Source organism: Phyllobates terribilis, unplaced genomic scaffold (genome assembly GCF_046119375.1).
Source record: "Phyllobates terribilis strain yellow unplaced genomic scaffold, ASM4611937v1 Scaffold_9__5_contigs__length_417890890, whole genome shotgun sequence".
NCBI classification, from domain to species: Eukaryota; Metazoa; Chordata; class Amphibia; order Anura; family Dendrobatidae; genus Phyllobates; species Phyllobates terribilis.
The window spans coordinates 204,825,108-204,837,361 of record NW_027362769.1 but is presented as its reverse complement, the minus strand read 5'-3'; the positions used below and the strand labels follow the sequence as shown (position 1 = coordinate 204,837,361).

Here is a 12,254-nt window from a genome sequence, read left to right as displayed (position 1 = left end):
TTAAGAGGAGACTTTGTGCAGCAGGCCTTCATGGTAAAATAGCTGCTAGGAAACCACTGCTAAGGACAGGCAACAAGCAGAAGAGACTTGTTTGGACTAAAGAACACAAGGAATGGACATTAGACCAGTGGAAATCTGTGCTTTGGTCTGATGAGTCCAAATTTGAGATCTTTGGTTCCAACCACCGTGTCTTTGTGCGACGCAGAAAAGGTGAATGGATGGACTCTACATGTCTGGTTCCCACCGTGAAGCATGGAGGTGTGATGGTGTGGGGGTGCTTTGCTGGTGACACTGTTGGGGATTTATTCAAAATTGAAGGCATACTGAACCAGCATGGCTACCACAGCATCTCGCAGCGGCATGCTATTTCATCCGGTTTGCGTTTAGTTGGACCATCATTTATTTTTCAACAGGACAATGACCTCCAGGCTGTGTAAGGGCTATTTGACCAAGAGGGAGAGTGATGGGGTCCTACGCCAGATGACCTGGCCTCCACAGTCACCAGACCTGAACCCAATCGAGATGGTTTGGGGTGAGCTGGACCGCAGAGTGAAGGCAAAAGAGCCAACAAGTGCTAAGCATCTCTGGGAACTCCTTCAAGATTGTTGGAAAACCATTTCCGGTGACTACCTCTTGAAGCTCATCAAGAGAATGCCAAGAGTGTGCACAGCAGTCATCAAAGCAAAAGGTGGCTACTTTGAAGAACCTAGAATATAAGACATATTTTCAGTTGTTTCACACTTTTTTGTTAAGTATATAATTCCACATGTGTTAATTCATAGTTTTGATGCCTTCAGTGTGAATGTACAATTTTCATAGTTGTGAAAATACAGAAAAATCTTTAAATGAGAAGGTGTGTCCAAATTTTTGGTCTGTACTGTATATATATTTATTTATGTTTTAGATAGATAGTCTCCCAGACAAGAACAGAACACTCTGATACCATAGAGATGTTTTCTAAGTTTAGGTGATGGCTCTGAGGATGAAGTAAATTGACCAAATTAAAATAAAAGGCTTAAAATAACAATAAAAATGACAGATCTCTGATGCTCCCCGCCTATTTGTTTACTTTGCTGCAGTCATGACGTTCACATATTCCCATGTGACCACTGCAGGCAGTCAATCACTGGCCTCAGCGGTCCTGTGGGACAAGACATCATTCACTATAGTAAGCTACCGGGCGGGGAGCACCGCAGATTTATCAGACGAGTATTAATTCTTTAGATATTTTAAGCCATATTTAAAGAGTTATTCTCATAATGCATCTTCAGGAGCGCAACGTTGTGCTGCCTCTCGACTTCCTAATTTCGGGGAAAAGGTGTGCTCCTGATGCGGACAGCTTGGACCAGCAGCGTTGTGGAGCCGCTGGCCTGAGCTGTGCACTCTGCAATGAGACACTCCGAGGTACTTTTGCCTCTGCAGTAATCAGAGGAGCGTTAAGTCCCCATCTTGGCCGGATCCAGCCATCTGGACAGCTTCAGAGCAAAGCCTGCAAACTGCATGGCAGAGAGCTTGTAAGCGCTTACTCCTTATAATGGAGACCCAACAGAAACTATAGAATTAAAAAGCACTCTGTCCTTGAGAACAGAGAGGATTTTTTTAATAAAAAGTAAATTGCAAAGTAACTTGCTTTTATAAGCAATTTATTATTGTACCCATTTCAGAAGAGGAGACATTCCCCTTTAGATCTTTGAAACCTCCTTAAGCACATGCACATGTAAGGTTACCTGCTTCAAAAGTGTGTCTACTCTATATTGTAAGGCTATGTGCCCACGTAGCAGATTTGATGCTGAGCGTTTTTGCCTCTCTCTGGCAGATTTACATGCGTTTTTTTCTGCCAGAGAGAAGCGTTTTTTCATCGTTTTCGCATGCGTTTTTTCAAGCACTTTTCCAAGCGATTTTGAGCATCACTTGGAAAAGTGCTTGACAAGTTGGTCAAACAATATAAATCCATGCAACCGGCATGGATTTATATTGTGTGACCAACTTAGATGCTTTAAATGCTGCATCTATAGTAAATAAAAAAAAAAAAAAAAGAATTAAAAAGTTAAAAATAAAAAAAACCTGAGGTGACGTAATTTAGTCAGCTGATGGTCACGCGAACGCTGACGTCAGCGGTCAGGTGATGGTCGCGTGACCATCAGCTGACTAAATGACGTCACCGCAGGTCCTGCCAGTACACCGCAGGACGCCGAAGAGAGAGGACGCCGCCGGGAGGAGACCGGAGAGGTGAGTATACAGGGTTTTTTTTATTTCTCTTTTTCACCGCGTGGTAGCAAGGATGAAGAGGAATTGTAGACTCCTCTTCATCCTGGGTGCCACACGCACCGCGATTACGCCGCAAATTCGCGGCCATTGAATTTAATTGAAACGCAGAAAATCCACATATACCTGCGGGTTTGCTGTGTTTCAATGTTCCTCAATGGCCGCGAATTTGCAGCGCGATCACGGTAGAAATGGTCATGCTGCGTTTTGCAACGCAATGCGAACTCGGCGCTCTAATTAGTGCATCATTTGCACAGCACATCCGAATTCACATTGCTTTGCATGGCAGACGGTTTTACAAGAGTTTTCACGGCCGTAAAAAAGCTACATGGGCACATGGCCTAAAAGGTAGGTGTTTGCTATTCTATTGAAAGAGATCCTGGACTTTTTGCTTCTACTCCTGGGGCTCTTTAACTACTTGACAACTGGGTGTTATCACTCCTTGGTGTTGTCTTTACAAAGTCTAATCAGTGCCGATTTTCACAACTCCCATTCAAGAAAGTGGAGTGAGCGGGGAATACCTGGCACCCACTGAATTGCAGGTGGTGTATTACGGGGCCCTGATCTTGAGGTCTATGAAGGTCTCATTGGTGGCACATGCATCTATCAGTCATTTATGGCCTATCAACAGGATGGGAATTACCTTTTTAAAACTAGAAAAAAGGTGATGATTTCTGCAGTCGTTGCTATATTTTTGGCCTCGTGCAGTAAACTCCCTAAGAAACATCTCTATCTCTGGAGATGTGCGCCGCTTAAGAGTCATACTGGGAAATAACCGATCCCTCAGGTTAAATCACACCAATTAAAGTAGCCAAAATAGTCTGCTGTGCCTTGCTTCATGTAAGACAGGAACAGTACTGCTTCAATCCAATGACTATATAAAAAATGTCCTGCTTTTATATTAAAAGTAGGGACAATAGAGAGAAAGAAAGCTGGATAAAACCATGAAATCCCCAAGGGAACCTGTCGATACCGAGTCCTGCTTGTTAGGACATTTGTGAGAATTTGTACCCAGTGGAAGATTAGAGGCAGAGAGTATAAAAAAAGATTTTCAGGACGCGGGTCCAGTGGCCACAATGGCAGTCCATGGCCACTGGACTTGAGCCAGAGAACCTCCTCCTACCTGCCGGAAAACCTGGAGCTTCTTTTGATTAGCAGATACAGCAGGAGGAAAGTATGACTTTGTGCTAGGCCGAATGGGTGGTTTGCAGACTCTGATCGATCCGAAGGCCATGGACTACCGACTAAATAGGTGAGCAGACAGTGCTTAAAAGGCTATTCCCAACATTGCATGTTATCACTTATCCAGTAGATAGATAAAAGTTTGCAGATTGGTGGAGGTCCAACAGCTGGGACCTCCACCAATCCAAAGAATGAGGTTCTTAAAGAAGACCTGCCAATAGATCAAAAGTGGCTAGTTTTTTCATTTATTTTATTTCCAATGCTCTTCTGAAGATTCATTTTTTCTTTTACAAGGGATGTTCATTACTTCGGTGGGACACCCTACATCCTGGTGGGAGCCACTGAGAACGCAAGTACACTCAGCGCTAATACCGCAAGGGTGAGAGGTTAACAAGGTCATTATCGCCTCTGTCCACACACAAAGCTACATTCATATCTATCACCTAAGCAGCAATTATCAATCATTACAGTCTATATGGGTCACTTACAGGCCGCAATTATCACTACAGCCGGTCAACCACGATGATACTGTGCAGAGGATGGATTGAGTAAGTGAGATATTACATGATTTATGGAAGACTGGATTCATATAGGTCTTGTGTGTTACCTGGACGGTGTCCAGAATCTCCTGCACTCGGTTCAGTAAGGACTTCTTCTTGTTGCTCAGTTTCTTCTCATTCAGCTCTATGGCCTTCTGTCGATATTGCTGCATTTCTTGCCTTTTCTCCACTGTGAGCTACAATGCAAACGTTTTCATGAGCAATTTGGGATGTTATTGTGGAGAGTGAATCATAACTAGATGTCACAATATGCCTTTTTAAACATATCCACACTGTTCGGGTGACATGACGCTTGGTCCCTTTTTTGAAGCCACACATCATGGACGTGATTCTCCCCTGCTCAGCCTTCACCCGGAAGAAGGGATAGAGTCCCAGACAACCCATTTAGAAGGAGAGAGAGACAGAGAGAAAGAGAAAGAGAGAGAAAGAGAGAGAAAGAGAGAGAAAGAGAGAGAAAGAGAGAGAAAGAGAGAGAAAGAGAGAGAAAGAGAGAGAAAGAGAGAGAAAGAGAGAGAAAGAGAGAGAAAGGGAGAGAAAGGGAGCGAAAAAAAGAGGGAGCGAAAAAAAGAGGGAGCGAAAAAAAGAGGGAGCGAAAAAAAGAGGGAGCGAAAAAAAGAGGGAGCGAAAAAAAGAGGGAGCGAAAAAAAGAGGGAGCGAAAAAAAGAGGGAGCGAAAAAAAGAGGGAGCGAAAAAAAGAGGGAGCGAAAAAAAGAGGGAGCGAAAAAAAGAGGGAGCGAAAAAAAGAGGGAGCGAAAAAAAGAGGGAGCGAGAAATAGAGAGCGAGAAATAGAGAGCGAGAAATAGAGAGCGAGAAATAGAGAGCGAGAAATAGCGAGCGAGAAATAGCGAGCGAGAAATAGCGAGCGAGAAATAGCGAGCGAAAAAGAGAGAGCGAAAAAGAGAGAGCGAAAAAGAGAGAGCGAAAAAGAGAGAGCGAAAAAGAGAGAGCGAAAAAGAGAGAGCGAAAAAGAGAGAGCGAAAAAGAGAGAGCGAAAAAGAGAGAGCGAAAAAGAGAGAGCGAAAAAGAGAGAGCGAAAAAGAGAGAGCGAAAAAGAGAGAGCGAAAAAGAGAGAGCGAAAAAGAGAGAGCGAAAAAGAGAGAGCGAAAAAGAGAGAGCGAAAAAGAGAGAGCGAAAAAGAGAGAGCGAAAAAGAGAGAGCGAAAAAGAGAGAGCGAAAAAGAGAGAGCGAAAAAGAGAGAGCGAAAAAGAGAGAGCGAAAAAGAGAGAGCGAAAAAGAGAGCGAGAAAAAAAAAAAGAGAAAAAGAAAGAAAGAAATGCAGAGAGAGAAAAAAAAAAGAGAAAAAGAAAGAAAGAAATGCAGAGAGAGAAAGAGAGACATAGGGGGGACCAGAAAGAGAGACACAGGGGAAGGGGGGACCAGAAAGAGAGACACAGGGGAAGGGGGGACCAGAAAGAGAGACACACGGGGTGGGGGGACCAGAAAGAGAGACACACGGGGTGGGGGGACTAGAAAGGGAGACACACGGGGTGGGGGGACTAGAAAGGGAGACACACGGGGTGGGGGGACTAGAAAGGGAGACACACGGGGTGGGGGGACCCAAAAGAGAGACACAGGGGGGGGGGGGGGGGACGACACCCAAAAGAGAGACACAGGGGGGGGACCCACCCAAAAGAGAGACACAGGGGGGGACCCAAAGAGAGACACAGGGGAGGACCCAAAGAGAGACACAGGGGGGGGACCCAAAGAGAGACACAGGGGGGGGGACCCAAAGAGAGACACAGGGGGGGGGACCCAAAGAGAGACACAGGGGGGGGGACCCAAAGAGAGACACAGGGGGGGGGACCCAAAGAGAGACACAGGGGGGGGGACCCAAAGAGAGACACAGGGGGGGGGACCCAAAGAGAGACACAGGGGGGGGACCCAAAGAGAGACACAGGGGGGGGACCCAAAGAGAGACACAGGGGGGGGGACCCAAAGAGAGACACAGGGGGGGGACCCAAAGAGAGACACAGGGGGGGGACCCAAAGAGAGACACAGGGGGGGGACCCAAAGAGAGACACAGGGGGGGGACCCAAAGAGAGACACAGGGGGGGGACCCAAAGAGAGACACAGGGGGGGGACCCAAAGAGAGACACAGGAAGAAAGTAGGAAAGAAAGAGAGAAAGTAAGAGACCATACATCATGCACGTGATCTATCTCTAAAGAAGGGACCATGTGACTTATAGCAAAAAGCGTGAGAACATAAGAAAAATTATACCAGAATTACATTACATTATTATATATAATATTATATTATATATAAAGAGATGGGCAGAGAGAGAAAGAAAGACACAGAGGGAAAGAAAAAAAGGAAAAAAGAAAGGAGATCCAGCAATACAATAAAGTTCTAGATTCATGACCAAATACGTCGGTTATCGGCAATAGGTTTCCTTGTGCACTTGCTTGAAATACTAGATATATCTTAATTTAGACTACAAATAGCTTAAAAAAAAGAAAAGAAAAAAATAACGACAAGCCAAATACAGTGGTATAAATGTGGAGAGGCTTGCCGCGACATAAACCCAACATTGTCCCAATTCTAATGATATTCTGAATAAACATCTCGATTATAAAGCGTTTTCTAAAACAAGCCTTCAGAGAACATTCCCGTCCTACTGATCACTTACCTTTCAAACAATAAAATGTAAGACTAGCAGTTAGATCTGCATGTGCAGCATCCTATAGATCATAAATCAGGTGGATCTCCCAGCAATAGTCACATAGCAGCAGGCAGCAGCGCAGCCTTACTACCAGAGCGGGAACAAGGCGAGCCGGCAGGACCAGCAGCCGTTACAGCAACGCTGGACGCTTTGTGTACAATTGCCAGGGACGGCCGGGCTAGGACCTAACAGCTAGTAAATGCAGGTTCTCACAAGGGTGTAATTATCCCATCTCTCCATTGTCACCAGAACAGTGAGAACAGAGAGACCATTATATAAGATCCGGAGTATACACAACAGGGTAGTAGTATACAGAAGCCTCCATCACCGGTGGAGCCTACATATCCTTAGGGAGAGAGCTCTATGCAGAACTTGATCTACATCCAGTGAAATGTGACACAAGTAATCCTGAAAATCTGATAATTCTGCACCTGTGGAATATCCTTAGTACAGAAAACTGTTTCGGGAAGTCCGCTAAATAACAAGGGTATAACATCTTATTTGGGATTGTCCTACTGAAGAAGTGAGTCTTAAGACCGAGCAGTGATCAACCTTATAACAAGTTGATCTGACCTGTGCTTTTTCGTTTTACATGGACTGGTGTAACTCGTATGGCACTTGGTTCCCGTATTTCCATACTGGCAGGAGAACATCCCCTTTTCACTTCAGTGCCCCAAGAAATAATGGTATAGGACCACCCATAAATCATGAGATCAGAAGACAAATGAGCAAAACCATTTTGCCAAAGTATGCTTAAAGGAAAAAATAATCCTTCCCTACAACAAAAAGGCACACTACCTGAGTATCTGCATAATTGCATAGGACACTAAATATACCATTTAGTATCCGACTGGGGGATAGAAGGGTCATACTAAACCTCGATTACATGTCACAGCCTAATTGCAGGTGGGAAATACTCTGAGACCATTACATTTACTTGTCAGACAAAAAGATACAATAGACACCCCACCCCTGCTTTTTACTGCCACAAGGCATAGAAAAATTAGGGCATACAATTAAAGCAATAAAGCAGTTGTCATTACAGGGAAGCTTTCAGCAGGTTTTTGCTATGTAATTTCATAGAAGCATAATGAAAGGGCAGAGATCCTGCTTCCAGTAATATGTCACTTACTGGGCTGTTTCAGTAAAATCAGTGTTTCATCAGCAGGAGATTATCACTATAGGACTAGCTGTCTGGTGCTTCCTGGTCAACTGCTCTTTGTAGCCAAGCCTCCACCACTGATTGGCTGCTTTCTGGCAGTGTACACAGAAAGCTGCCAATCAGGAGTGTGGGCGTGGTTATACAGAGCTCAGCATTCAGAGCACTGCTAGATCTGCAACAGAGAAAACAGGGATTGTATAAAAATACAGCATTCAGACCCTACATCACACTGCTCTCAGATTACATAGCAAAAACCTAAAGACATAATCCCTTTAAGGGTTGTCCAGGATTATGATATTGATTGTCCATCCTATCCTTAGGACAGGTCATCGATATCGGATCAATGCAGGCAGACAGTCAGCACCCCTACCGATTAGCAGGTCCCAAGGTCATAACCACCATAGCTCCGTATCTTGTAGTTGTTGATCCGTTCTCAGACCCCGCTGGTCTCATGTGACCACTGCTGCTAATCAGCTGCAGCTTCCATCGGAGCGGAAAAACCATGTTTCTTTTGCTCAGACATAAGAAGGCTGCAGCCAGTCGGTGCTGATGTGTCATTGTATATGTCAGGGTACTGGCATCAGAGATAGGGTCGAGAGCAGAGGAGTGACACCAGTCCAGAAGGCAAGGCTAGTTTTTGTTTTTTAGTTTTAATGGCTTGTAAGGGCCATTAATAGACAACCCCTATGATAAGTCTTCCTTCTATAACCAGATTCCAATCATAGAATTTCATCTGATATATCAGAAGGGGCATATTCCTGGGAGCCCCATCAATATCCACAACATACAAACAGCTAACACTGGAGAAATGACCAACACTCAAATGTAATCAATACCAGATATAGAAACCTAAAAGATATTTTCAATGGGAATTGTGAGAAGCCATTATTCATCTGCGAAAATAAATCCTTTGGAGAGATACACATGGGTTAGGGCTAAAAATGCTGCACCCAACATTCTATAGGAATCGGAGTGGAAAGAACGACACCATGTTCCATTGGAAATGGCATATTCCATTGGAAACGGCATATTCCATAGATAGCTACCTATTATGACCCTAGAAGGAGCACCCATGGCTCCCTGGTAGCCAGTAGTTTCTACGTCTCCTTTCCATAGGGTGTGATATGTGTAGAACCACTGGGGGCGCCACAGCGGTGACATCTTCCAATCTTGAAACTATGGTCCCATGTTGCTTGTTGGAGTGAAGCCATGGTCATGCATGTGTGCCAGCACCCCATTCAGAGTTTATTGGACTGGCAGATATAGCCGGGAACAGCGCTAAACTTTCTTGGTCGGTCCCTAGACTCTGATCTTGCTCTATTCAGAGTCAGCGGTGAGACCCCCAGCAATGATATTTATCACCCATGCTGGACGAATGCTACAGGGCGAAATACTTGTCTCTGATGAAACATCCCCTTTAATGATTTGTAGGGGAATTTCTAACTAAAAAGACCAACTTACTGATCCATCAATATTTCATTGACGCAAGATCTTCTCATCTAGTGACTTCTTATTTTACAGATTGGCCCCCGTCTAGCACAAATGAGAGTCTGCGGCGAGAACAATAACGCACCTCCGAGAACCTGACTTTTCAGTAATGCCTGTTCTCTGCAAATATTACTGTACAATTATTCTAAATTCCAGAAAGCTCTTCGAACAATGATTGTAAATCCCGGTATACATTAGGAAGGGAAAAAAAGGTCAACACTTTGCAGGTATAAGCCTGTTTTTCCAGCTCAGACATGAGCAGTCAGGTGAAAATATACCATATAGCAATCAAACTGACATCCAGCTTACACTGGGTTAACAGCTATTAGGTGCAGGGGCAAGTTAAAGCCCAGGGCAGTGGAGATGAGAGGTTGTCAGAGAGGCTGCCAAAGTGTGCTGATGGGTATTGTCTGAAAATCTCTGCTCATCCTGATCAGAAAATCCAACCTGTGAAAAATGACTTGTCGGGAATTTGACTTTTCTGCCAGTAAATATATCAAAAAGGGGAAAAAAATCTGCTAATCTAAATGGTTTATGTGATCTCCATGATCAGATCCAGACCTTTATCATCTATTGAAAAGGCAGCGGGTCTCGGCCCCTTACTCCAGCGGCCTCATATTAGCCACATGATCTGACCGTAGGTACGCTCTGGGTATAATAAGATTGTATAGTGTTCAGCATATGATGACCCAGCCTACTATTCTTGGTTTTCATACTGTCTACATGTAGCTTCTCCAAGGGAGAACAGTGACAAATAAGCATTATTAGAATTCTTCAAGAAATACTTGTATGTTCTCCCCTTCCAGGAATGAGAGAATGTACCTTCTCACCTACAAGAAATTAGAGAGGACAAGCTCTTGACAAAGTAGCAACATAATCCTGAGAAGTGAGAGTCATTTTAATTACTGCTCTAAACATATATAATGAGCTGTTGGCGATAAAGGCCCGAAGATAAAGGGCCAGGTATAAAGGATCAGAGTCGAAAAAGCCTTAAGGCCCACACATTAAGTAAGGGTTGAAGAAACCTGCTGTTTTCAGAGAGGCTGGTTGACCATCTATCTATTTATTTACGAGGGCCTCCCAATTCTTCCATGTTGGGGTAGATAGGAATCGTGTTATCTTTCTGTTCTCTGGGCAGAAAACCATTGCCGGATGAGTCTGGCAATGTTTTCCTCCAGTCTTTACATAGCGAAGCCTAAGTGGTGCATTCATGAGTATGTGAGAGTCAGGACAGGTGTATGGGCCCCATTACTATCAGCCATAATCGGTAGATGCTCCACACCTTATGTGCTCATTGGCCACAGATGTAGGAAATATTGTAGACTTTACTAGCCAATAAGCGATTTCAAGAGCCAAGTGGACTTATTTTAGGTGCCATAAAAAAAAGAGAACTTTCAGGTAGTGATAGAAAACAATATAAAAAGGTTGGAAACCACATACTTAAGACGCACAGGCTATATGACCGCTAGGATTTGTCCAGCTCGGGCCACAGACATTTGTGGGCAAAATCTCATTGAATCTGGTGGATTTGGGCCCATGCCATCAGTGATGGGTTCTCAGAGCTTTGTCTGACATCCATTGCTGGGTAAGCGTTGGGCAATATTAAAGTGGTTTTCCAGGTTTGAGAACAAATCTACAGGCACTCAATGCAGACTTCTGAATCATGATAGTGTGCATTCCACGTTTCGATTTCCCGGTATTGCCAGTTTGAGAAAGCGATCACACATGTGGTCACTGGTCACATGCCGACTAGTCTCATCCGGCTTAACGTGTCTAGTCGGCACACTTGACCTCAAATTGCATACATGCAGTCATATAACTGCTCACACTGACAATACCAGGGAGTCAAAACAGCGTGCGCTCAGCACATTGTCACGATTCAGAAGTCTGTAGTCACATACAGTTCTCAAACCTGGACAGCCCCTTTAAACAGGTCAGGTTTTCCAGAATAAGATTTTTTTTTAATGATATAAGCAACTGCAGGGTATCTTGCAATGACATAGACAGTATATACAGGTCCCATGACCCCCGTTGAGCCACAGATGCTCAGGACTCACATTTTAAGGATCAGTGGGAAAATGATTAACTATTACGTGACTTATGATAAATACCCATTAGTCTGTAATGCCAAATCCATCCTACAAGTCAACCTGTATCTGTCGCTGCAATATGGAACCCAATAAACTACAAGCCCACGTTCCTGACTATCGGACAATTCCATTTTGCTGACGCACGCTGTGATACTTTGACTGCAATTTGCATGAGAACAAATGTAGATCAAAGATGTAAAAACAACCGAGCCCTAAATCCACAAGGTGAGGCATTACAATAAAATCACAATCAGGACGATCCTAATTACCCTTCATGAATAATTAATGATCACAGAAAACAATTACTCACCAATGGAGAGAGGACGGCAACGCCATGAAACTGAATGACAGACACCTTCTGCGGAGCGGCAGACGCTGGCTCGCAGCTCATCGCCTGCCCTTGTAATCTGGCAAACTGCTTCTCACAAAATTCTTCATACGGCTCCATTGCTCTGTAACAAGACTGGTAGAAAGCACTTAGTGTTACCATCTAATAGTAAGAAGGGCTGTGCATCACCGGCATGTGGGCAGCAACACAATCGCCTGCAGTATTGGTGAGCGATCGCTCAGATTCCTGTTTATTTTTACAATTGTATTCACGCGCTTTGTGTACGCTCAGTGCGTCCCTACTGACTACGGGATTCAAATACCCCAGAGCCAAACACTTACCAGGTACTGACACAATAACATCCATCACAATGGCAGGATAATGAGAGAGGACGGTATGGAGGATGCACAGCCCTGATCTCATGTATTACACAGCAAACGCTATATATAGTCACTAAACACAAGGATCAGAATATTAGGTCACAACAGCAACATTGTATCAACCAGAATCAGAACAAA

At 44.2% G+C, this 12,254-nt stretch overlaps 1 protein-coding gene across 1 annotated transcript in view; it reads right to left on the bottom strand.

Moving 5' to 3' along the window:
• CCP110 (centriolar coiled-coil protein 110) overlaps window positions 1-12,254 on the bottom strand; it is a 33,575-nt gene that overhangs the window by 18,463 nt on the left and 2,858 nt on the right. Inside the window, exons 2-3 of the mRNA XM_073647603.1 lie at window positions 11,719-11,871; window positions 4,055-4,183 (exon numbers count right to left, since the gene is read on the bottom strand). Of these exons, the coding sequence (XP_073503704.1) occupies window positions 4,055-4,183; window positions 11,719-11,856 (267 nt within the window). The 5' untranslated portion in view covers window positions 11,857-11,871. The remainder of the gene's footprint in view (window positions 1-4,054; window positions 4,184-11,718; window positions 11,872-12,254) is intronic.